At 40.2% G+C, this 26,493-nt stretch overlaps 1 protein-coding gene across 1 annotated transcript; it reads left to right on the forward strand.

Annotated features, from left to right (window-relative positions):
• On the forward strand, positions 1–25,156 carry rlf (RLF zinc finger). Its single transcript, XM_022672714.2, has 8 exons — positions 1–192; positions 6,906–7,060; positions 7,872–7,953; positions 10,406–10,541; positions 16,059–16,261; positions 19,511–19,647; positions 19,790–19,931; positions 20,044–25,156. Exons 1-8 carry the CDS (start codon positions 31–33, stop codon positions 24,937–24,939), a joined length of 5,913 nt encoding a protein of 1,970 aa, XP_022528435.2. The 5' UTR covers positions 1–30; the 3' UTR covers positions 24,940–25,156.
• The last annotated feature ends 1,337 nt before the right edge of the window (positions 25,157–26,493 follow it).

A 26,493-nucleotide genomic window follows, 5' to 3' on the forward strand; every position in this document is an offset into this window, starting at 1 on the left:
TTTGCGGACGCGCCGTGGCTCGCGCTGAAGATGGCGGACGGAGCGGAGGCGGAGTGGAGCAGCCCGGCCGAACACGACGCCTTCTGGGCCATGGAGAGCCTGCAGGCCACGCTGCAGCAGCTGGAGGCCGGGCTACGGCACCGCGACGTGTCCGAGGAGTCCTCCACCGAGTACTGCGATAACTTCTGCCAGGTGAGAGAGAGAGAGAGAGAGAGAGAGAGAGAGAGAGAGAGAGAAAGAAAGAAAGAAAACAACAGGACGGTGCAGTGCAGTGTGGAAAAGCTGCGGGCGCGCGCAGACATTGCTTTAGTGTTGAAGTGTGCAGAACATCTGGAATATCAGACTGCCGTGTTTTTAAAGGAGCTTCACGTTGCAAAGCCAATCCAACGCTAGGCTGGCTGATAGATAAGCAGGCAGGCGTGTATGTATGTATGTATGTATGTATGCATACATACATGCACACGCGTATGAATGTGTGTGTGTGTATATATATATATATATATATATATATATATATATATATATATATATATATATATATATATATATATAAATATATATATATATATATATATATATATATATATATATAAATGAGTGTTTGAGTAGCTGGGGAAGACCTCCACCCCTCACCCCCTTCATACAAACAGTAGCTACCTTTTGCACTTAAATAAGCCTCTGCTGCAGCTATTGCAGTTTTGCCCATTTTCGTTTATACAGAATGTTTAGTTGCACACAGCAGCCTGCGGTTTTTGTGGATGCAGGGAACAAGCAAGCAAGCCAGTCAGCCAGCTGGCTAGTGTGGGGTGGGGCGACTGTATGTTTTTATCTCCAGGGTGCATTAGCCTTAAGGAAACTTACCATTTTATACATTTTTAATCCATGTATTTATTTGCATGCTTATTCGTTGGTTGCTCTGCAAGTTACGGAGTTACGGGTGTATGCACGTGCAACTTTTTTCTTTTTCTTCTTCAAGTTCATTACATTTTTCTTAGGACCCTCCGTTTTGTGCCCCACCTGTGTGTGAGTGTGAGTGTGTGTGTGTGAGTGTGTGTGAGTGTGAGTGTGATCTTGGTCACGTAGCTTTTGCTTCTTCACAAGATAGATAAGCAGGACTGTTGTTCCTCTTTACAAGTCTCAAAGTGGAGTTTCCTGGTCTGTCCACATAGCTGAGCAAGAAGTGTGAGTGTGTGTTATGCTTTAGTACATAGTATGCTTGCACTTGGGGAACCTTTCATTTAGGCCAGGATCTTTTAGTGACCTTTTTTATTTTCTTGGTTAAAGCATGCAACGGAGTTTGTGAAAAAGGCTTTCTACCTTCTAAACATCTCTATTTTTGATCTTACTGAGTTAATAAAGTACTGCTGTGGCTGCACTCGTAATATGTTTAAATTATGCGCTTACACACATGGCTGTTTTGGTGCAAGCTAAGAGAGAAGTTCTCCAAAAGTATCCACAAAAAAGCTGCTGAGATCTCAGCAAAAGGAGCAACAAAATGGAAACAAGCTTTACTATGACATGCTTGGGAGCTCTCTTTTACCAGCAGCCGTGGTGTTGCTGTGGCAACCGCTCCAGCTCAGCATCCAGCGCCAGGCATATGTCCTGATAAGTGCTGTGCTCTCTTGATGGTTCCCCATGAATTTGGTCTTTGGGGAACTTGTAGAAAAGGCTACCGCTAGGATAAGTCCCATTGCTTCTGCTTTTGCTGAGGCGTTCAGCATCCAGCGCCAGGCATATGTCCTGATAAGTGCTGTGCTCTCTTGATGGTTCCCCATGAATTTGGTCTTTGGGGAACTTGTAGAAAAGGCTACCGCTAGGATAAGTCCCATTGCTTCTGCTTTTGCTGAGGCGTTTAGCACAGGTATTTTAAATTTGGTGAATTTTAATTTTCCAGGTGTTTTAAGCCCTGCTGTGAAACATTTAACCCATAACCTGATATTTCATGTGATATGGCAGAAGCCGTGCTAATGGCATGTTAGTGTTTTATCTTCACATGCGTTTAGCAGATGACCTGTGTCCAAAAATGTGCACAAAGTATAAGCACATAGTGGTTAGATAATTCTATACAGGCCTGAAGCCTAAACGCCTCTTGAGTTTTATGGGCAGGTCACTTTAAATCTAACTGTTCTGGTGCAGTGGTTCTGCAGTCTTCACTTACTTTTACGCTGTAATCAGTGGTCAGTGACCTTTTTACCAGCTTGTATGAATACATTTCCTGCTCACATGCATGCGTTTCTTTAATACATGTCAACAATGTTGGTTTGTAAGATTAAGTACCAACCCAAGTCCTTGGGTATTATTTGTAACACTAAGCAGAGCAACTGTAGTGTCATTGAACTGTAAGTGGTCCTAGATAAGAGCATCTTCCAAGTGCAGTAAACATGCACATACATGATGTTAAGATCCTGGAAGACCTTTAGCATAAAACGTTAAAGCATCATTAATGTTTGGTTTACTTTAGACACTACAGGACAGCTTATCCAGGTCCAGGGGGTCTCTAGTCTGGGTCTTTTAAAATCTAGAACTTCAAAATGGATTAAAGGTTCAGATATTATTTACCAGAGTAATTGAACCGATGATAGCCATCCAATGACCTGCCAGCATACAACATCCAGGAACACAAACTGGGTCTGCACCTGGAACGAGGTCAGAGTATGCCATTTTCGGTGCAGTTTAGTACAAGGCACTTTCCAAAACTGACAAGCATATTTTAAACCAATGTCCTTGAAATCTCTCTCAGATGCTCTGGTTAGATCTGGTTTTCAGGTCTGGGAATACTCTGGGGATTGAAAACCTGCCTAAGAATATCCTGCAGGGTTAAATATGGAGTGATATTTGTCCCCCATCGACCTGTCTCTCTATTATTATGTAGGTGAATGATTTGTCAAAGGGGATTCCCTGTGTGTTTTTGTGTGTGTGTTTTTGTGTGTGTGTGTGTGTTTTTGTGTGCGTGTGTATGTGTGCGTGTGTATGTGTGCGTGTGTATGTGTGCGTGTGTATGTGTGCGTGTGTATGTGTGCGTGTGTATGTGTGCGTGTGTATGTGTGCGTGTGTATGTGTGCGTGTGTATGTGTGCGTGTGTATGTGTGCGTGTGTGTGTGTGCGTGTGTGTGTGTGCGTATGTGTGTGTGTGTATGTGTGTATGTGTGTGTGTGTGTATGTGTGTGTATGTGTGTGTATGTGTGTGTATGTGTGTGTATGTGTGTGTATGTGTGTGTGTGTGTGTGTGTGTGTATGTGTGTGTGTGTGTGTGTGTGTGTGTGTGTGTGTGTGTGTGTGTGTGTGTGTGTGTGTGTGTGTGTGTGTGTGTCCAAAGGGTGATCACACAGTGCTTGAGGAGAACCCTCTCTAATCCCTGAGGTCCAATCAGTTCCTCATAGCAAAGATGGAGTGAAGTGGAAGTGTTCTATCAGGAGTCTCCTCAAAGCCTCAAAGGACTTGGTACTCTTGGCTCATTAATGAAGCAGCTTGTTAATCTGTGTGTCAGGAGGATGTACTCTGAGGGTCAACTAGGTTCAACGCTGATCTAACAATCGTAATGTTGTAATATGAGGTTGGTCTTTTAAATAGTACTTTAAGGAAAGGTCAGGCTTGCAGAGTTGCACAGTCCTTCCACTCTGACTATGAAATCCACAGGCTCTCTGAAGGTGTCCTGTGTTATCTTAAACACTAAGACTAAGGTTGGCAGCAGTTGGCAGTGAGTCCTATAAGTTGTGAGGTGGGAACTCCATGAGAACAAGTATTACTCTAGTCTGTGTTTGTTCCTGACTGTTTTCAATATCATACACGCAAAGTATCGGTCTAGTCCTGGCCTTGACCTTGAATTCGGACACTTGTCTCGGTCTAACAATGAGGTGGATTTTTAAATCATTATTGAGACCAGCTGAGAACAATTTGTTTGTCTTAGTGATGAATTAGAAACAAAACTTCTTGCTATCATTGTTGATCTCTGATTTAAACTAAATCAGAGAAGTAAATAATTTAGCTTTAGAGAAGATTAACCACAACAATTTGCTTGCAAAAGTTACACTAGTTTAGTTGGAAGAAGTTTAGTTGTTTTCTAAGTTTCTTAGATTCTTACACGTGTCCTTTTTTTTTTGTAAGTCAAGACATCGACTTTACAAACTGAATTTTCACTGCCTTGACGGGAGTTATTAGAACTGAATCATCAGTGATAACTGTTTACTTCAGCTGGCAGTTTCTAAATTGTGGCTGATCGGTGTCTGCAATTGGAAATATTTTATTGAATAATTTTTTAATGAGTTTGCCTGACAATTAGGCCTACTTGTAGCAGTGTGTGTAATGAAGGCTGTAGACTGCTGTAGTTGAGAACATAAGTTAGGCTTGTCAGAATAACATTTTCCTTGTTATATTGTCCCAGAAATAACAAAATATTTATATTAGTATATTATTGTCTTTTTAGGACCATATAATGCCACAGATGTGATTAATGTAATAAGGTAATGTAATATCACATATATAGCATATATAAATAATTCAGTTACACCCTTGAAAAGAGCAGTGAACTTTCAATGGTCAAGAATATTTAGAGTTTGGATTTAGAATATAAGTATTTAAAAAATGTTTTTGCAGAAAACATGAATGTTTTTAAACGAAGCCAACATGTTTAAGTTTTTACCCAGTTTTTACATACTAAGAGAAACATATTAGCAAAAGTGAATGGTTACTGATGTATTGTCACACATTTGTCGTGTTCTATGTTTTTTCTCCTTTGTCTGTGTGCTTTTCCTGTCTGCTTGTTTTTTAACTAGTGCTGGGTAGTATACGGGTTTATTCGGTATACCGCGGGGGTAACCAGAACCGGTATGCACTTCTCCAATACAGCCACACCGATAGAGGCGCTGCAGAGTGCTGTGCAGAACAGAACTGACAGAGAAGCACACGCAGCCGTGTGGAGTCAAACGCTGGTCTAGCTCTGTCCTGCCTGGAGAGAAATCAGAACACCTCCTGCTGCAGTTTCTAATGTAGGAGTGTTTTTATCCCAGTTAAATAGAGCAGTAACTACAGCCCTTTAAATATATTAATACTGTAGCTCAAAGGATTATTTGAATGTATTTTGTTACTGGAGAAAGAAGGGAATTGTGGAATTGTGATTTAAATACTGTAATGGCTCTAATGGCTTCAATAATAACATATAGTAAATTGATGTTAAACTTGTGTCTTACTTGTGCAATAGAGCCTTTGAGAAATATCTCTTTGAATAATTTAGTTTGGGTATCTATTTTTAAGGTCTATTGTTTACACTCTTCAGATGTTTTTCTGATAAAGTCTGATTTCTTTATATATTGTTTCATTTTGCGGGACAAAGTAAACCAATAGTAGTCAAAGCCTTAATTTGAAGCCTTAGTGTTTTATATTATATGTACTCCTAGCAGTACAGTAACTCACAAACCTATATGAAAGGCCAGTCATGCAAAAAATAATAAAAATACCGTGATACACCTTAAGACCGTCAGAATCTTGAAGAATACTGTGATATATATGTGGTGACTAAATTAAGTAAAGCTAAGCTAAGTAAACAAAACTGTAATAAAAAAGACAAGTGCTGGATGTTAATCTACACAGAGTTCTCCTTTTTAAACTGTTTATTTGGGTAAGTAAAGCACTTCTGTTTATTAAAAGTAAACTTGTTCCGGTAAGCCAGGGTGATATTAGCTTGCGGTTCGTCCCACACAGATTGTTTTAACACGATAAACATGCAGGCTACCGTCCGACATACTCTCATCTGAGTGACGAAAGAGCTAGCGCAGTTAGCGGCTTATGCTAATGCTGCTCCAGCTGTGCTAGCCAGGGTTAGCAGCAGCTTACAGGCCAATAATACTCACCTCTGAATGTGAAAATGGTGGTTAGCGGCTAATGCTACTCCAGCCCCGGTACTGGAAAACTAAAATGTATAACGCTGTACTTCAGTAGAGTGGCTTTACTGCTCCTTACAACCTGACTTGTAAAATTCATACAAAAGGCGCACCGGATAATAAGATGCAACAACAATTTCTTTGGAAAATTTAAATATTTTAAGTGCACCTTTTATAGTGCAAAAATGTGGTACATATAGCCCTTTTGTTTCAGTGTTCCTTTGTCTGGTCGTGGTGGTATTTGTTAATGGTTGTGCCCAGTTGGTTCTCTGTGTTAGTTTATTTCTTGTTCCTTTCAGTTAATTGAAGTCAAGTCAGTTTGTATTTGTTGTTTTGTATTTTATTTTAAACCATTTGGTTTAATTTAATTAAAATGACTAGTACCTAAATCCCCCCTCTCATCCTTGCTGCAACCGAGGCATGTACATTATACAGTACCAGTCAAGAGTTTGGACACATCTCTTCTCGTACAATGTGCTTTCTTTTTTTCTTTTCTTTTTTTTTTTGTTTTACATTGTAAATGTAATATTGAAGAGTATATTAAAGCTCTACAGGAACACATGCATAATTATTTTGTAAACAGAAAGTGTTAAAAAAAACAGAATATGTTTTATACTTTAGATTCTTTAGATTAGAAAGTTGAACATTTATCTTTGAGGACAGAATCTGAAATCTAATCTCAGTGTCTTCATGAGGGTAGAGGTACCTGGAATAGTTTTCTCAGCGTCTTGAAGGAGTTCCTGAACAATAGTTGCTGCTTTTCCTTCAGGCTGTGAAGCTCCAGATCCATCCCAAATCACCTCAATCTCAGTTAATCAGGTTTAGGTCAGGGGATTGTGGAGGACAAACTTTTTTTGTTTGTTTTTTTGTTTTTTGTTTACTACGTAATACGTAAATCTGCCCCTTAACTGTTTCCATGTCTTTAATATTAATCTACAATGTAGGCAAAACATTTAATAAAGAAAAACATTGAATAAGGTAATGAAGGAGCTAATTCATCATTTTCTTCTGTATTCTGTTTGTGTGCAGGCGCTGATGCACTTTGCTGGGAGTCGGAACTCTGTGGAGCATGGTCTGTCCCTGCTGGAGGTCTACTGTCTCTCCATTAACTGTTTTGCAGCAGCGAGGCCACACCTCACTGCTGAATCTCCCAGTGTTGCTCTTGTGCTGAAGAGACTCGCACTGTAAGTACTAGAAACACACACAAATTTTTCAAACATTAACCCTTAAAACTAACCCGTAAAGATGAAGGTGATTAATGAGTCTCAAAACTGGTTTACCATTGTACAGAACCTCATTCTCTTATCCCCTTCAGTCCACGCCTGCTATTAAGCATGGTGTCAATAATGAGTTCATGTTTATCTTTTCGAGGGAGTCCTGTTGTATTGCAGTAATTCTCTACAGGGCCTAAGCGAGCTGTGTGTAAATGCATGTCAGCTGTGGGTAAAACTTTAGCTGAATTTGGACTACTGCACCAAAGCATTCAGCTTATTGAACACTTATATTGTACATTGCACTAATAAAGGCTCCTAAAATAGTTCTCTTCTTTTGGCTGTATGGTCTTAGAAGGAACCTGGGTATAGATAATGAAGACCCTAGAGGCATTAAAAGTCAGAGCCAGATGTGTTTAATCTCACAAGGGTGGAACATCTCCAGGGGAATCAGTAGTATAGAACCTCTGTAAAAGGTGCTTTAGTTGCTTTTGGTTTTCAAAAGTGATCCATTATGGCTCTTTTGAAAAAGCACCGAAACAAAAGGCACTGGCTAATACAATGACTTAGAAAATACTTCATCTGTCAGTGGCATCAGCTTCTGAAACAAAAAACAGAGTAAGCTTACAGCTCATACTGGAGTATCCTTTTTTTTAACATGATTTATTTGTTTGTTTTTGTTTATTATTTTTTCCAAACATTTACATGGTTCACCACTGATCACTTGTAATCAAGTTTCCTAGATTTAGAGGCATTTCATAATGCTTTTCTTCTCCTGTTTTAGGAGCTGCTTTGAGCTGCTTCTCTCTGTGCCTCAGAATGAGATCCCATTCGAAGCCTGGCTGCAGTTCCATGGTTCTGTGCAGGTGAGAGAAATGTCTGCTGTGTTTTGATTGTTCATAACTAGGCCTATCACAATAATTATACTATCAACTTTTTAAACATATGATCTCTTTTGTTCTGAGCTTGTTATTAAGCCAGTAAGTTGGCTGTATGTTCTGTTTTAAAATAGTGATTTTATTTGTGTGGATAAAATATATATTTTTATTCTATTACGTGTTTAGTAATCATGTGTATTGCTCTTTGAAAGTAAATTATTATGCTTGAATATTATTAATACATTAGTGGCAAATAGTGTAAATGATCTTTAATATTATTAATTGTGATTATTTCTTTTAAAGCAGAAATGACAGGCTTAGTCACAATTTGGGCTGTATGCACTGCAGGATTTCTTAACATGAGTATAAGCAAAGTTTTACTTTTCTAATATTAAAATTAAATTTTTCGTAATATTCAACACAGTATTAAATATGAAAGCTGAAACTACTTAAATTAAATTAGCTTTTGTTGCCCAAACTGCACACTACTACACTTAACAGTGTGTTCAACGTTTGTGAAATTATTGAGATCTGTACTTTATTATCTGTACTTTACTGGGGTAATAAATTTAGGTAATTTTTTACTTCTGCTTACATTTTCACAGTTATCTGAATCGTTCAAAAAAACAAAACCTGTCCAGATAAATCCAGAGTGAATCTGATTGTGATTGGATGTAGAGAAGCATAAACATATACCATTCCGACACTCTATTGGTTTATACTGTGATGCATCACACCTGCACACGTCACGCCAGCAAGAACATGGCAGACGTATGTAGCCTAGTATGAAGATGATCAGTGCAGAGACTCAAGAGAACTCTAATAAAAATATTCCAAGTACAGTGGTATAAAAAACATTTGGGCGCCCCTGATCATTTTCAGGATTTTCCTTTATAAATCACTGGCTATTCAGATCAGCAATTTCAGTTAAATATATTATATATATCAGATGAACACAGTGATATTTGAGAAGTGAAATGAAGTTTATGGGATTTACAGAAAGTGTGCAAAAATTCTGTAAACAAAATTAGGCAGGTGCATAAATTTGGGCTCCCCAACAAAAAAAAAAAAATACATTCATCAGTCTACAGCACCTTATTCCGAAATGAAGCTGGCTTGTTTAAATGTGTTTTAGCATACCTCAAGCGACTCTGTTCGTGGCGCAGAAAAGTCTTCTGCATTCCTCTCCCATACAGCCTGTAAAGTGCGCTGAACAGTTGAACGAGGCACAGTGACTCCATCTGCAGCAAGATGATGTTTTGTTTTCAGGTCATTTGAAAGTTGTGTTTTGAGGCTCCCATGTTGCCACTCTTCAGAGAAGATGCAAAGAGGAGAAAACCTTGCAATTGAGTCCTTAACCTTTTCTCATAATTGGATTCACCTGTGTATGTAGGTTAAGGGTCAATGAGTTTACCAAAGTAATGTTGTATTCCAGTAATTAGTGGTAAATGTATTCAAATCAATAAAAAGGAAAGGGGTGTCCAATTTTATGCACCTGCCTAATTATGTTTAAAGAATTATTACACACTTATAAATCCTATAAACTTCATTTCACTTCTCAAGTATCACTGTGTTCATCTGCTATATGATGTATTTAACTGAAAGTGGTGATAAAAACAATGACTTATAGAAGAAAATCTGTCTTTTACAATTTGCATTGTACTAAATACATTTAGTTTAAGGGGCATATATGCAGCTGAAACAGTAAGCCTTGTTCCTCCCAAATATATGGCATTTTTTCTCTTACAGTACATTTTACTTTTGTCTTTTTAAGTAGATTTGAGTCCAGTACTTTTAATTGAGTAAAAGCTTGAGTTAAAAACTCAACTTCTACAGAAGTATTTTAATTCCTTGTATCTATACTTCTACCTAAGTAATGAATGTCAATACTTTTCACACATTTGCTTTTAACCTAGCTAAGATGCCGTTTTGCTTTATTGTGTTCAGAGATTGAGTTCTCCTTCTGCGGACACTGACACAAGCCATGCTCTGCTTTCCAAAAACTTAAGCCTGCTTCCCAGTGAATGGAAGTGAATAGTTTCTCTCCAGTATCAACAGCAACTTACTTTCACAAAGTCGCCATCACATTGAACATTTCTTCAGTTTTTGACTAGTTCTTTTTCTGGAAGGTAGGGTTTATATTGATTTGGTGTACCAGTTTCAGTGTTTTTTAATTGGCCTGTTTTATAGCTCTGTTTTGGTTCTACTGGTTCTTTTTTTGGGGAATACAAAGCTAAGGGTTCATATTGAACCATACCAGGATAAATGCATTTAACATTTTATGTGCACCTTAAGAATTAGGCTATTTGCGGAGTGATGGGTCAATAAAAGACTGTTTAGATTTCTCTCAAAGTTGTTCACTTATGGACTTAATTCCAGAAGTGGTTGCTGTTACAGGTTTGATGGAGCGTTGACTCCAGATTGAAATGTCTCTCTGCAGGCCGCACATGAAGCCATGTTGCAGTACGGGAGCATAGACCTCCAGGCTCTTCTGCAGATCACAGGAGAGGGCGGGGCATGGAGTAACCCAGCACTTGTTGCCCTGCTTACCGGACAACCCACAGATGAAGATGAGGGTTGGTGGTGTTACATCGTTTATCCTAACTGGCCTACAAAAGCTTTAGATCATCTGGAGAGGAGGCAGGACAGTATTTATCAGACAGTGGCTTTTGGTCTGTAGCCTCTTGTCTTTGATCAAATTTATCACAAATAAATTTAGTATGATCAAATTTTAAATATGTTTATTTTTTATTTTTGTACTTTTGTCAAGAATCACTTTATTTCCCATACATCCCAATGGATATTTTGGATATCCCTTTTCTAAAGAATGCATTCAGCTACTTTAAAGGGGACATGAAACACTTCAAGTATTTAGTTTAATTCACAAGATGTATTTTCACTCTAACAAATCTGATAAGTTTAACAGTTGTCAGTGAAGCGGAATTAAAATAATGAGCAATCTAAATGTCATTTTTTTTTTAAGTAATGGCAGCGCCATCTTGTCCCAGCGCTGAAGTGACAACACGAGGTTGGTTCTCGAACGCCTCACTATTATAATCTATGAGTCTACCGTAAATTAATTCCTCAATAGATAATAAAATCCAAACCAAAACTCAATGCAGAGCGTATTGCCCCTGGGTGTAGTAATACTGAAATTAGTGAAATTTAATAGGGTGAGGAATGAGAAATATTTACTTTCACTTTCATACCTCGCCTCGGACAGCTGTTCTTCGGCGGTGGCTAGCAGCGCTGAAGCGTGAGAATCCTCCGGTTAGCTGCAGTGCTAGGGGTTAGTGGCGAGCAACTGAATAGATATTTTTTTCTAAGTTTGGTATCCAATTGCTTCAAAATTATACAATAATATTCTGTGTTACTCATGTTATTAATAGTTTGGAATGTGTTCTTTAAGGCTGTCTTGGTGCCATTGGATATCAATTTGATTTGCTGGTTTTATAGGACTTTGAAATGTTGTTTATGCAAAAACAAATAGACATTTTTCCTAAGTTTGATATCCAATTACTCCAAAATGATACAGTAATATCACTTCAAACATATATCTGGGATACATGAGAATAAGATCTCTAAGAATTTAGTGCTGCGATATGATAACCATTTGATTTGCTTATTTAATAGCTCTCCAAACATTTCCAAAACGTTACACGGTTTCTACATATAAGCAGTGGTCTTTCTGGTGTATATTTGTGGATTAGACCTCGTCAAATCATATTTATTTAGGTGTAAAACTAGTTTCTGTTCCATTTTAAGTCTCTGCATGAGAAGCGCCAGTCTCTGCTCCTCCGGTTGCGCTGTGCACGCGGCTACCGTAAAACACGGTTTAGACGCGCACTAGAGTTTTCGGTGTAGATAGAAAACGCTCGGTCGGTTGAATTTAGCCTACTGTTAGGAAAACGTTTCTTTGTACTGTGTATCTAAGTATTTTTCTCTCCGTAACTGGACTACGATCACGTTGATCACGTTCAAGTATATGCTTAGTCCACCTCAGTTAGGTTTGGATTCAGGCCGGAGTTCGAGTACCCCTGCGCTAGCATAACGCTAATTCAGGTTTTACATGTATTTGCCTAGCGCTCAAGAACTTGGTCTGAACGTGGCCGTTTAGTGAATGAGATTTATAAAGATTATTTAATAAAGATCACTTAGATAATACTCTGATCCATTTCATCAAGGCGAGCAGCTGCCTCTCTAAGCAGATCCGATACCGACCTTCACCCCAACGTTTCAGCTCCTGGACTCTTCTAACTTACTCACATCAGCTCCTCTTTCTCTGGGCTTGATTGCCAAGCCGGTATGTAAAAAAACACGCCCTTCATTATAATATAAGCACAAGTAAAAACATAAATAAATAAATCGGGAAATAAATGAATACAGAAATAAATAAATCGGGAAATAAAGGAATGCAGAAATAAATAGTCATGTAAATAAATAAACAAATAAATCAAAATAAAAATTAAATAATGTTAATAAAGAAATCCATAAATAATTTATTAAGACACTTCTTTTTAAGTATATGTATTTATTTTTACATTAATGAAATTGTTTTACCGTTTTTATCAACCATTTTACTTTTATTGAGTGATTTACTAGTTTTTATTTATTTATTTATTTATTTATTTTAAAATTTGGCAGTTTTGGTCCTCCATACATCTGGAGGTAACTGTAACAGCAGCAGCTGTGAGCCGCACGGAACGAGCCAAACAACGCGCTCACCCAGCAGAGCACCGATAGGTAACTTATCGAAAGTCTAGATAAACTGACAGTTAAAAGACAACATAGCTAGCGTTAGCTACTTATCTTGCTATCTTACCATAGCTAGCCATCGCTAGCTAACTAACTTACGCTAACTAGATGAAGCTAGCTACCCAGCAAGCTTTCTAACTTCCAAACTGAACGGTTTATCAACCAAACAGCGCCTTGGTGTTTCAATATCCACTTAAATCATGTTCGTTTCATTCTGTCTTAATGAACTCTGGACTTTACATGCTAAGTAGCTAAATGTATATAAACTAGCTGGTTTACTGGATGGCAGTACCTGCTGTTGAGGGGCTGCAGGCTTCCTGCACGGACCTCCAGTAGAGAGAGAATAGACACCTCCAAAATGTCTCGCTCTCAGAAAAGCATCTAAAAAGTTCTGCTCAGGTTTATACGGGTAAGATCTCTGAGTAAATGCTCCACGTTAGCCTAGTTCGTCTTCATCCATAATCTCCACAAACAACAAGCTCTTTTCCTCTAGCTTTATACCTGGACTCTTCAACCAACCAACCTCGTGACGTCACCGGTGCTGCACGGGCAACATGGCGGCGCCCTAGCTCAAACGCAACAAACATAAATATATTATAATTTAGTGTGTAAACATTTTATATAAAAAATTCCCCCCAAATAAATTACATTTAATCCCTTAGAAAACTTGTACAAACTGAAATGTTTCTTGTCCCCTTTAAGTTACATCAATTGCTGACACAGATGTGCAAATGCGCACTCTCTCTCACTCTCAAGCAAAAGCATAGATTTTTTTGCTTTATTGTTATCTGTGCTTTAAATAAATCTGACATTGTTTATTATTAAACAGATTGATTTATTGATTCTGTTGTTGAAAAATACTTGAGAAGACAAAAAAAATCGCATTTTAAATCGCAATCGCAATTTATAGATAAAAAATTGCAATTAGCTTATTTTCCAAAATCGTTCAGCCCTAGTAGCAGGTGTGAAAGGGGCCGCGAACCACGGTCCGGACTAAAGGACCAGATTTTGGTCCGACCAAGAGAGGTGGTCTCGGTCCGGATCTTCTGAACCAGACCACACTCTTACATTCTCACACACTCTCTACCACACTCTCTCACAGTCTCACACACTCTCTACCACACTCTCTCACAGTCTCACACACTCTCTACCACACTCTCTCACAGTCTCACACACACTCTACCACACTCTCTCACAGTCTCACACACACTCTACCACACTCTCTCACAGTCTCACACACTCTCTACCACACTCTCTCACATTCTCACACACTCTCTACCACACTCTCTCACAGTCTCACACACACTCTACCACACTCTCTCACAGTCTCACACACTCTCTACCACACTCTCTCACAGTCTCACACACTCTCTACCACACTCTCTCACAGTCTCACACACACTCTACCACACTCTCTCACAGTCTCACACACTCTCTACCACACTCTCTCACAGTCTCACACACTCTCTACCACACTCTCTCACAGTCTCACACACACTCTACCACACTCTCTCACAGTCTCACACACTCTCTACCACACTCTCTCACAGTCTCACACACTCTCTACCACACTCTCTCACATTCTCACACACTCTCTACCACACTCTCTCACAGTCTCACACACTCTCTACCACACTCTCTCACAGTCTCACACACTCTCTACCACACTCTCTTACATTCTCACACACTCTCTACCACACTCTCTTACATTCTCACACACTCTCTACCACACTCTCTCACAGTCTCACACACTCTCTACCACACACTCTCACATTCTCTCACACTCTCTCTACCACACTCTCTTACATTCTCACACCCTCTCTACCACACTCTCTCACAGTCTCACACACTCTCTACCACACTCTCTCACAGTCTCACACACTCTCTACCACACTCTCTTACATTCTCACACACTCTCTACCACACTCTCTCACATTCTCACACACTCTCTACCACACTCTCTCACATTCTCACACACTCTCTACCACACTCTCTCACACTCTCTCACACTCTCTCTCTCACACTCTCTCACACTCTCTCACACTCTCTCTACCACACTCTCTCACAGTCTCACACACTCTCTACCACACTCTCTTACATTCTCACACACTCTCTACCACACTCTCTCACATTCTCACACACTCTCTACCACACTCTCTCACATTCTCACACACTCTCTACCACACTCTCTCACACTCTCTCACACTCTCTCTCTCACACTCTCTCACACTCTCTCACACACTCTCTACCACACTCTCTCACACTCTCTCTACCACACTCTCTACAACACTATCTCTACCACACTCTCTCACAGTCTCACACACTCTCTCTACCACACTCTCTACCACACTCTCTCACACACTCTCTACCACACTATCTACCACACTATCTCTACCACACTCTCTCACATTCTCACACACTCTCTCTACCACACTCTCTCACATTCTCACACACTCTCTCTACCACATTCTCACACTCTCTCTACCACACACTCTTACATTCTCGCACTCTCTCTACCACACACTCTTACATTCTCGCACTCTCTCTACCACACTCTTACATTCTCGCACTCTCTCTACCATACACTCTCACATTCTCACACACTCTCTCTACCACACTCTCACACTCTCTCTACCACACACTCTCACATTCTCGCACTCTCTCTACCATACACTCTCACATTCTCACACACTCTCTCTACCACACTCTCACACTCTCTCTACCACACACTCTCACATTCTCGCACTCTCTCTACCATACACTCTCACATTCTCACACACTCTCTCTACCACACTCTCACACTCTCTCTACCACACACTCACATTCTTGCACTCTCTCTACCACACTCCCACACTCTCTCTACCACACTCTCTAATTGACACCACTAATATGAATCCAATTTTGCCAATCTAGACTATTTCTTTTATTTACATTATTATTCATTTTTACAGATACTTTAAAGTTCCAAATAGTCATGCATAAGTTTTATAGTTGTTTTGCAGAACTCTGAATCCACCCCTAACCAATACATTGCTGAATGCAATCAAATCCAAACAGCTATTTACATCGTCCTACTATTTATTTGTAATTATATAAACTAGTACAAATGCATTACAACAGTGTTTTGTCTAAAGTTCTAATGCTATAGTGTATTATTATTACTGCATTATTGACAAGTATTAATTTTATACTTTATCTCAACACATTTCATGATCAGTAGCTTTTGCTCTTTTTTAAATTGTTAAGCAGTATTTAGTGTTAGTTTTGCTGAGCATTCTCACAGTTTCACACAAAAAAACTTTACTTTCAGGTGACGTTTTTATTACTGTCCTCAACAGTGAATGCCTACCTCGCATTGGAGGGGGATGACTTTTTAGAGATGAGGATCAAGCATCTGGAGAAAGTTGGAGAGGTTGAGAAGGCTTTGATTCTGACTAAAGCCTGCGGTAACTGCAGCCTTCTGCTCGGACAGGCCACCTTTCGCCAAACGTTTGTGTCACAACTATGCCAGCTGCTGCCCAGTGAGGAGGCTATTCTGGAGGTAAGAGGTTTTATGATTGGTTGTATTTTTATTATCTTGACGTGTTTCTGTAATAAATGCCCCTTAAGTGCTAAAAGGATACAGACTGTAGAGTAGTGATTGTGTTTAACTGATGAGCGATGAGCATGGTGCAAGTCTGCTTTCTTATCACTTCTCTTATTCTGCAACCTGTGCTCCAGACTAGCACAGTCCCACTGTTCCGGGGACTTTGAAATTAGCCTACAGGATAGGATTAAAGCTCCTTCAGGATTTTAGGAGGAGCCCCTGCTGGTCGAAAAATTACTGGGAGTTTTTCCTAAGTATAACATAGAGCCAATCACCTTAGTCAATGTGGCGCTAGTGTGAAAGCTTACATAACGGAAACACAGTGGGGAGGAAAAAGTAAATGACATCATAGGTAGAGCTCAACTATGAGAGACAAAATGAGAAAAAAACAACAGAAAATCACATTGTCTCCATGCAGATCTTCTCTAGAGCAGTGATTTAACTCCCTCCAAAGCTTTTCTTGAGATCTGGAGACTGGCTAGGCCACTCTAGGACCTTAAAATGCTTCTTACAAAGCCTTTGTTGCAGTCCTGGCAGTGTGCCTGGGATCATTGTCATGCTGTAAGACCCAGCCACGTTTCATCTTCAATGCCCTTGCTGATGGAAGAAGGTTTGCACTAAAAACCTCACAATACACGGCTTCATTCATTCTTTCATGTACATGGACCAGTCCTCCTGGTCTCTTTGCAGAGAAACAGCCCCAAAGCATGATGTTGCCACCCCCATGCTTCACAGTTGATATGGTGTTTTTTTTGCATGCAACTCAGTATTCACTCTCCTCCAAACACGATGAGTTGTGTTCGTACCAAACAGTTCTACTTTGGTGTCATGTAACATTCTTCCAATACTCATCCAGAACATCCAAATGCTTCAGATGCGCCGGATATGTACTGGGTTAAGCAGGGGACACGTCTGGCACTGCAAGATCTGAGTCCCTCGCGGCGTAGTGTGTTACTGACGGTAGCCTTTGTAACATTGGTCCCAGCTTTCTGCAGGTCATGAACTAGGACCACCCGTGTGGTTCTGGGATTTTTGCTCACCGTTCTTGTGATAATTTTGACCCCACAGGCTGAGATCTTGCGTGGAGCCACTGAGGGAGAATAGCAGTGGTCCTGCAGGTCTTCCATTTTCTGATTATTGATCCCACAGTAGATTTGTTCACACAGAGCTGCTGCCTATTGCTGATTCAGTCTTCCCAGCCTGGAGCAGGTGTACAATTCTCATTTTGTCTCTTATAGTTAAGGTCTACCTATGATGTCAATTACAGGTCTCTCTCATCTTTTTAAGTGGGAGAACTGGCACAATTGGTGACTGACTAAATACTTTTTTCCCCACTGTATATGGGGCTGATGGATAACCATGTCAGTCTGCTGTGAATGAATATAAACTCACAATATTACATTCAAATCCAAAAGAAAGGAGCGACTATGTATATCAAAATGATTGATAAATACACAAATAAATACAGCAGTTAGATATGTAAAAAAAAAAAAAAAAAATCATAAAAATTGTGGTGGACTATTTTCAGTTTGGGGCGGCTGACATGAAGTCTGGAGCCGTGCACTATATACTTCTGTGAATAGCATTTCTTAACTGCACTGTTGTCTGTAAAAATAGGAATTGCATGAAGCAGAAAAGAACACATTCTAAATGTATTAAAATACACTGCTCAAAAATAAAGTGAACACTAAAATAACACATCCTAGATCTAAATGAATTCCAGTTGAAACTCTTTATTTATTACGTAGTGGTATACGTTAAGAAAAAATTAACATAAAAAAATAATCCATGTAAATCAAAATTATGCCATGATGGTCTGGATTTGGAATCATACTCAAAATTTAAAGTGAAAAATCAAATGACAGGCTGATCCAACTTCAGTGGAAATTCCTCAAGACAAGTTAAAATGAGGCTCAGTAGTGTGTGTGGCCCACTGCACCAGCATATGATCTCACAATGGGTCTGACAAGCATATGGAGGTCTGGGCGGCCCTCTAAAGACGTCTCCAGACTCTGTTATCTGTCACATGTGCTCAGTGTGAACCTGCTCTCATCTGTGAAGAGCACAGGGCCCCAAGGCAAATCTGCCAATCTTGGTGTTTTCTGGCAAATTCCAATTACCCTGCACGGTGTTGGGCCGGGCCCTCATACCACCCTCAGTTAAATCAGAAACATGGATATTAGTGGCCTGTTGGAGATCATTTTGCAGGGCTCTTGCACTGCTCCTCCTGTTCCTCCTTGCACAAAGGAGGAGGTAGCGGTCCTGCTGCTGGGTTGTTGCCCTCCTACAGCCCTCTCAATGTCTCCTGGTGTACTGGCCTGTCTCCTGGTGTCTGCTCCATGCTCTGGACACTGTGCTGACAGACACAGCAAACCTTCTTACCACTTACTTACTACTTACTACTTCTTACTTACTTACTACTTGCTTTGATGTGCCATCCTGGATGAGCTGCACTTCCTGAGCAACTTCTGTGGGTTGTAGACACCGCCTCATGCTACCGCTATGATGAGAGAACTGACAAAATGCAAAAGTGACCAAAACATCAGCCAGAAAGGAGGAGAACAGAGAAAAGGTCTGTGGTCTCCACCTGCAGAACCATTTCTTTATAGGGGTCGTCTTGCTAATTGCCTCTAATTTCTACCTGTTGTCTGTTCCATTTGCACAACAGCAGGTGAAATTGATTCACAATCGGTGGTGCTTCCTAACTGGACAGGTTGATTTCAGAGAAGTGTAGTTGACTTCTGTTGAGTTACATTGTGTTATTTAAGTGTTTCCTTTTTTTTGAGCAGCATACAATAAACAGAGAAGCGTATAGTAAAAATTATTCAATGTGTGCCATTGTATGACTTTTTTTGTACACAAAGACATGTATAACTAATTTCATTAAAAATAATAGTTAACCAATACAGGAATTTAAAATGGTTTTATTTCTGAGGTACAGTTTCAGGGTTTTTTGACAGTGAGTGTTATAGTGAAATTGTTTTAGGACTTTGCAGTTGAATTAATTGTTTTTTTTCCTGATTTCAAGTTTACTCTTGTGAATTTCAGCTCAAGTCTTAACCTTAGTTACTTGGTGTCTCTTAAACACTTTAGCTAGTTTGGCCCAGGTCCAATAACGAATTAATGGACATGGCATGATTGCTCTTATTTGGTGCACATTGTTTTTAATAACAGTTTATTGCACACTTCTTTCTTCTTGGTTAGATCTCCAGGCTGGATGGCAAGGATGTTCTGGACATCATTTGCAATATGGAGACGGAAGGTGATGAGAACACAGCCTTCATCCTTTGCACCACATACTTGACCCAGCAGCTACAACATGAAAACCTGTACTGCTCATGGTGTGTTTAAATGATTACTTTTTTTACATTTATTTTTAACCATTTTTGACATATTTTAGTATGTTCAACCAAGAGATTTTGTCTCATGTTAAGAGCATGAAAAACGAGATGTGAAAGATTGAATAAGATGTTTTTCTTTCAGGGAGTTGACCCTGCTTTGGAGCAAGCTGCAGAGGAGAATTGATGGATCCCTTGAATCGTTTTTAGAACGGTGCCTCCAGTTTGGGACCATAGCAAAAACTGTATACCATTTGCTGTTCCTCATCCGGGTAATACAAACTGAGGTGAATAGCTGTCTATTTACTTATTGATTAACTCCTCTTAAATAGCTGAACATTTTTGTCCACACAGAGGAACCTATTGAAAAACTTTTTTTTTTCCCCCACTCTTTTTCAGACAATGCACTTTGGTCTGGCAGTGTCAGTTGAGCTTTGTGTCAAAGCACTTCAGCTTCCAAAACAAGAAGACCCAGAAATCAAAACCACTGTCTGCAAAACTGTTGCCTGTCTTCTTCTGGATGATTTGGAGGTGCTGCGAGCATGCCAGCTCACAGAATTCCTTCTAAGCCCCTCTCGAGAGGTGTTTGACATCCTTGAGGACCTTTACAGGCGTCCAGATCAAAAGTATGATGAGGAGAGTGGTATTATTCCCAATTCACTACGATGTGAGCTCCTGCTTGCACTTAAAGCCCACTGGCCTTTTGACCCCGAGTTCTGGGACTGGAAAACCTTAAAGCGCTACTGCATTAAGCTGCTAGGACTAGAGCCTGAGGAAGAAGAAAATGTTGTGTTGAGTGAAGTGTCCAATATTCAACTGGTGGCAAATGAAGAGGAGGAAGGTGCTGAAAAAAAGGGAGAAACTGAGAATGATGAATGCTGCCATTTTGAACAACAGGAGAATACACAGCATGAGGGGGATGAAAAGAAGGCACAGCAACAGAAATCAGCAAAGAAGGAAGTGCTTTGGACCTCTGAAAGGGCCAAAAGGTGGCAGAAGTTTAAGTTCTTCTGCCAGCTATGCCAGAAAGAGGTAATTGAGCCACGATTCCTCCATCACTCCAGAAAGCACTTGATGAATGATGTGTGGACATGTCCAGTGTGTCTGCAAAAATTTCATAGCAAAGAGGACCTTGTTCCACATTCCAAAAAACACCTTCGGATGCCTACCAGAGTGTGCCATTTGAGAAAGAAGAAGGTTAAAAAGAAGGAGATAAAGGAAGACAAGAAGATGGAGTTTGATGTTGAGACAGAAGAGGATGACCTAAATGACTTAGAGCCTGGCCAGATACCTTTGGACCCATCTTTAGTCATGTATTACCAGTCCACACGTGATCCAGTTGTGTTGAAACACATTTTGGAGCAAGCCGCCTCTGTGCCTAAAAAACAAGACGATGATGATGATTACATCACATTTGACTACATTTATAAACATTTTAAGATTCAGGATCGTGAGGTTTATCCATGTCCTGCCAGTGACTGTTCAAAGACCTTCAAGCTTTTTAAGTACTTGGGGGTTCATCTAAAGAACGAACACGATGATTCAGACCCCAACGTTAAACATTATTTGGAGATGAAAGACAGACGGGAGAAGTGCACGTTCTGTCGAAGGACGTTTATGACTGCCCATCACCACCGGAATCACCGCCACGTGCATTATGGAGACCATCCGTATATGTGTGTGGTTGCAGGTTGCGGTGCACATTTTAATACCACCAATGAACTCCTTGTGCACAAACACAGCCACGGCTTTCGGCTGTCTTACCACTGTGAACTTAAGGGCTGTACGCTCTCCTTCTGTGACCTGGGTCAGCTTTACCACCATGAGGCTCAGCACTTCCGTGATGCAGCATACACCTGCACCTACCCAGGCTGCAAGAAGTTTTACTACTGTCGAAAGGAATTCCTGAAGCACTTAGACACCCATTGCATCACCTTCACAGAAAAGGACTTTGAGGCGCAGAGGAAAGCCAAGCGGAAACTTCTGGTCACCGCTGTAGAGGATGATGCCAATAGTAAAACGTCCCAAGGGTCAAAGAACGGATTGCTTAATGCGGCACAAAATAAACTCTCACCCTCACAACAGCTGGAATGCAAGTCCAAGACTTCACTGACTTGTGTTGCTGTGTGTTTTGATGGTAACAAATTCACCTGTGGCCTAGAGAAATGTGGTAGGACCTTTAGAAAAGCTAGAGAGATCCAAAAGCACTTGAAAATTGTCCATCCTGACCAGTTTAAAGAAGAGAGTAAGGATTGCAAAGAACTGGAAAAGGAAAGTCCTTCGAAGGATATGCCCATTAAAGACCATAAAAAGATCCAGCACAAAAGTCCATGTGAGCCACCCAGTCAGGACTCCTGTCAAGAAAAGGTTCTCTTGTCATCTGCAGATTCATTGCGGTGTGAATCTGCATCTTCCGCAAAACTCAGTTCTCATACAGGTCAGTCAGACCTCGGTGCGCTGACTGAAATTGTGCTAGGCCTTAGTCAGCTCAGCCTTAATTCTGCCATCCCTGGCATCATTCGACGCCATCCTCGAAGACATTCTTCAGGATCTAAGGTGTCCCAGGTGACGTCTCCCACTGCTTCAAATGTCAGGTCTCCAGCAAAAGCAACGTCTAGCAAAAGTGAAGTGGGATCTCAACAACCACCTCCTGACTCCAAGGCGCAACTGTGGACGGCAGAACTGCCTCACAAAGCAGAATCGTCAACTAGGCAAAAACTTGCACTTACAACTAGAGATGGTAATTTTGATAAGACCCCAACAGAAAGCAATCTGGGTTTCCCAGACATTAGCAAGCCTTACATTTGTGATGTTGATGGCTGCTGCTATCAGAGTGTTACTAGCAATGCACTTGTCCACCACTATGTAACAAAGCACGGATTTTCTAAGAAGGATGTAAAACAAAAGGAAATTTTTAATCCTCTCAAGTTCAGGCCTTTTAAGTGCCAACTCTGCACCAAGGGCTACAAAGAAAGGAAAGAGCTGAAGGCACACTATCGCCTTAAGCATAATGAACATATAGCAGATATCAAACAAGTAAACAGCTCTTTGAAAAGAAAGATTGATGATGTTCCACCTCCTGCTGTGGAGACCACTACTAAACTAGCTATCAAACAAAGTTCTGCATCTTCAAAAGCAAGAGAGGTTCCTGAGGAGAAAAAAAAGGATGTTTCCACTTGGAAAGATGGACCTCTTAACAAAGAGAGAAAGATTGTGTGGGTGGGAAAGATGGAGAAAAGTGAAAAAATCTCGATGGAAGAAAAGAGAGCAGGAAGTAATCACTTTTCATCATTGAAAAATGGCCCAGAAGGTGAGTCTACTGAAGATGGAGCCACACAGGAGAGGAGGGCAAGTCAACGTTTGGTGACTAAAGGGAGTAAATGTTTGGATGCCACAGAGGAAGACAAGTCCTACTACTGTGTGCACAGGGGCTGTGGTGCTGCATTCATGAAGAGGTGCAATCTTTTGCGCCACATGCAAAATATACATCACTACAATGCGTCCCAGGTATGTTGGGAAGGGGGTGATGGCAACCGTTGTAAATACAACGGTTGTAATAAGTTATTCAATCATCTGTCTAGTCTGCAAAGGCACTACCGTAAGGAACATCAGGTATCAGAAGATCCTATTCCGAGATTCAAGTGTACCTTTGCTAACTGCACTGCAACCTACCACCTAAGGAGCAGCCTTTTGAGACACACCAACCAATCTCATCAGAACCAGACTCCCCTCAAGTCTGCATGCCCTTTTTCTATTCCACATTCGCTCTCCAAATTTAGCGCTTTCAAAAAGCACATCTTCTACAAGCGCTGTGACTTCTCTGTTCCACTCGTGGTGCGTCTACAAAGTGCTCACAAGAGAGATGGTTCCAACAGTGGCTGCCAAAAGAAACTGATCATCTCCTCCACCTCTTCTCAGTCTTTAAGGGTCCCCCAGCGTTTACCTTTAAGGCAGTCTTTAAAATGCTGCAATGTGGGCCTTGACTCTGGTCTAGCAGAGGAGAGCTTTGAACCCATTGACGAAGCGCCAGAAGAGGACCCACGTACAAAATGTGTCAAACTAAAGTCCAGGAAAAGGCAGGAAGAATTTGTCTACCGAACACCTGAGGAGGCCTTGCAGATGTGCCAAGATCGCTGTTTACCTGTGGCTTACCCTTGCATGGTGCAGAATTGTGACTCTGTGGTTTCAAGCATGAAAAGCATGATTCGGCACTATTTGCAGTGTCACAAAATGCGGCGGACCATGTTAGGCATTCACCAAGACAAGCTTTTTTACACAGCTGAAAAGCTAGAAGAACTGATACAGAAGAAGTCTGCAGTGTCTGCCTTGCCAGATTTGACCAGAGTTCCAAATGGGGTCCTCAGGATGGAATATCAAACTGAGCCGGAGAATCCCGGGGGCCCTTCTTTGCTGATGAGCCTTCATTCGATCAAAAATGAAACAGCGGGGCAGGAGCTGGTTGAACAATCAAAGGAGCAACCTCCTGAGAGTAGTCTGCAGACTGTTGGGGATGATGTACCTTGTAGGGAATTTAACGGGTCAGCGAGCGAGCTTCCTGACCAAGAGAGCCCAGCTCACAAAGAGCGAGCAAAAACTGTGTCTCCAGCTCCTCCCCTTGTGCCAGCTCCACCACTTGACCTTTCTCCGCCCTCTACACTTCGAATAACTGTTGACGATGTTTTGCTTGAGCCTTTGGGCAAAGAAAGCACACCTGCTAGTGTCCCTGCTACCATCTGTATTCCTGCAAACCTGACTCCAACACGGCAGCCCCTGAGGTGGAAAAATTCTGAGCCTTCTGAACCACTTTCTGCTGCACCTCTTCTACCTGCTCAAAAAGATCAAGTTGCACAGAGCATCACACCAAGGTCGTTTGATATTGCAGCATACAAGCCTTTGGGGTTCGAGACCTCCTTCTTGAAGTTCATTCAAGAGAAGGATGAGCGTCTCCGATGTGAAAGGGTACGGACAGTGGCGGTCTTGAACACCTGCTATAAAGCCGATCCTCTTCATTGCTGCGATCCTCACAGACGCAACGGCTCAGTCAAGGAGAACAACCAGAAGAGACTCGCCATCTCTGGTTGCAGAAGGTCACGGTCATTACCTCTCAAGCCCTTCCTCTCCAAAGGGGAGTGCAGCTCTATGCAGAACCTGCGCTTCATTTTGGAAAGGGCTTTGAGGGACTGTGGTGACAAGGCTATAAAACAGCTGCAGTTCCTGAAGCCTGTCGTAGTTCTAGAAAGACCCAAGTCTTTTACCTCCATTCTTGATCTCCTACCATCTGAAACTGAAGCATAAACTGCTGCTTGGGACTTCTCAAGGCAGATGAGCCTTTTCCCCATATTTTCTTTTTCCTTTTTTCTGGCGAACTAAAAGACTTCCAAAGTATTTTTTTAAGTGTCATTATTACAATTTGATTATTATTTGCCAAACTGCCAAGGACAAATACCTTGATTGCCATAAAAAATGTTTATATGTGTAAATAAGATAAATAAAAACATTGTAAAAGAACAAATGTGTGTTTTCCAAATTCTTATTTTAATTGCATTTCGTCTTTTGTAATAGTAATCTAACAACTGTGTCTGTTGCATAGAAGCAGTATATTAAACAGTGAGGAGGCCACCTTAACTGTGAATATTGTGTGCAGTGGTGGGTTCAGAGGTGTTATTTTAATTGTGGAAATTATATTTATTTTATACATACTTAAATGCACTTTCTGTCTGCCAGTTAAGTTTTAAAGTTTGCAATTTGTTTTCAGTTACTTTACCATGAAAGGAATGGGGTTTTATTCACACAAAAAAAGTATTGTAAGTGGACTTGTCAGTGCTTTATAACTCCCCATTGTCACGTTACTCTCCCACCACCCCATCTCCTACCTTCTGATACTCCCATCAGCTCCTCTCAGGTCCTCTGCCTAATGCACCCACCTTTAAAAAAATTGAATTTTATTATGTTCTTTTGTCAAAAACAGCAGTGGTGTTCATAGGTCATATTGACCCGTCACATGTTTAATTATCCAAAAGATCTGAAAAAATATTTCTTTACTAACTCCATTGCTAATTATTATCAATATAATCAATATTTAATTCAATAGTGTTCTTGAACAGCCCAAAGACAAGAGTTGTCAAGTAATGAATTACAAATACTCAAATGCCTTACTTAAGTAAAAATTCTGGTTATTTATACTTTTCAGATGCATTTTTTCTTCTACACTTCACATTTTTACACAATTATTTGTTTTTTCTATTTTTCTATACTGTGATTTCCATTCCTCTTTTCTTGTTCTTTGTTCAGAGTTGGTGACACAACAGCTTGTGTGACACAAGTTTCTTAACTTTATACAACTGAATTATGATTCAGTCAAGCTAAATTTTAATCAAACCGGGCCAAAAAACATACTGGACAAAGGTTCCCAGCTTCTGTTCTCCAAACATTCAGTTTCTGCTGGCATTTTATTTCTCTTCTCAATAGTGTGCTGCCAAACATGGTAGAGGATTTCTTTTCAAATGTAGTAATTAAATACACATATAATAATAATAATAATAATAATAATAATAATAAAAACACTGACACTATAAAATACTATAATACTATAAAAAATACAAAAAATGTTATATAACAAATATTTAAATGTTAAAAGGCTTCTTTATAATACTTAGTATTTATGGCGAAAAATGTGATCATAGTCAAACTGCAGCAATAATGACTGATTCCTAAAAATACTATTTTCAAAACAATTTCATATTAAGTGTTTATTTTATTCAAAGTATACTGCAAACTAAATTATGATTTTTGTAATGAAATGTACAGTTGTTCTTTAAGCACTGATTATATCCCTAATTATGTTTATTA

Source organism: Astyanax mexicanus, chromosome 14 (genome assembly GCF_023375975.1).
Source record: "Astyanax mexicanus isolate ESR-SI-001 chromosome 14, AstMex3_surface, whole genome shotgun sequence".
Taxonomy (NCBI): Eukaryota; Metazoa; Chordata; class Actinopteri; order Characiformes; family Acestrorhamphidae; genus Astyanax; species Astyanax mexicanus.

Excerpts from the sequence above, each read along its gene's own strand:
- rlf (XM_022672714.2), top strand. The coding sequence starts at position 31 with ATGGCGGACGGAGCGGAGGCGGAGTGGAGCAGCCCGGCCGAACACGAC. Across the intron at positions 7,954-10,405 it reads AGTTCCATGGTTCTGTGCAG|GCCGCACATGAAGCCATGTT; the intron begins GTGAGAGAAATG and ends GTCTCTCTGCAG. Across the intron at positions 19,932-20,043 it reads TCCGGGTAATACAAACTGAG|ACAATGCACTTTGGTCTGGC; the intron begins GTGAATAGCTGT and ends ACTCTTTTTCAG.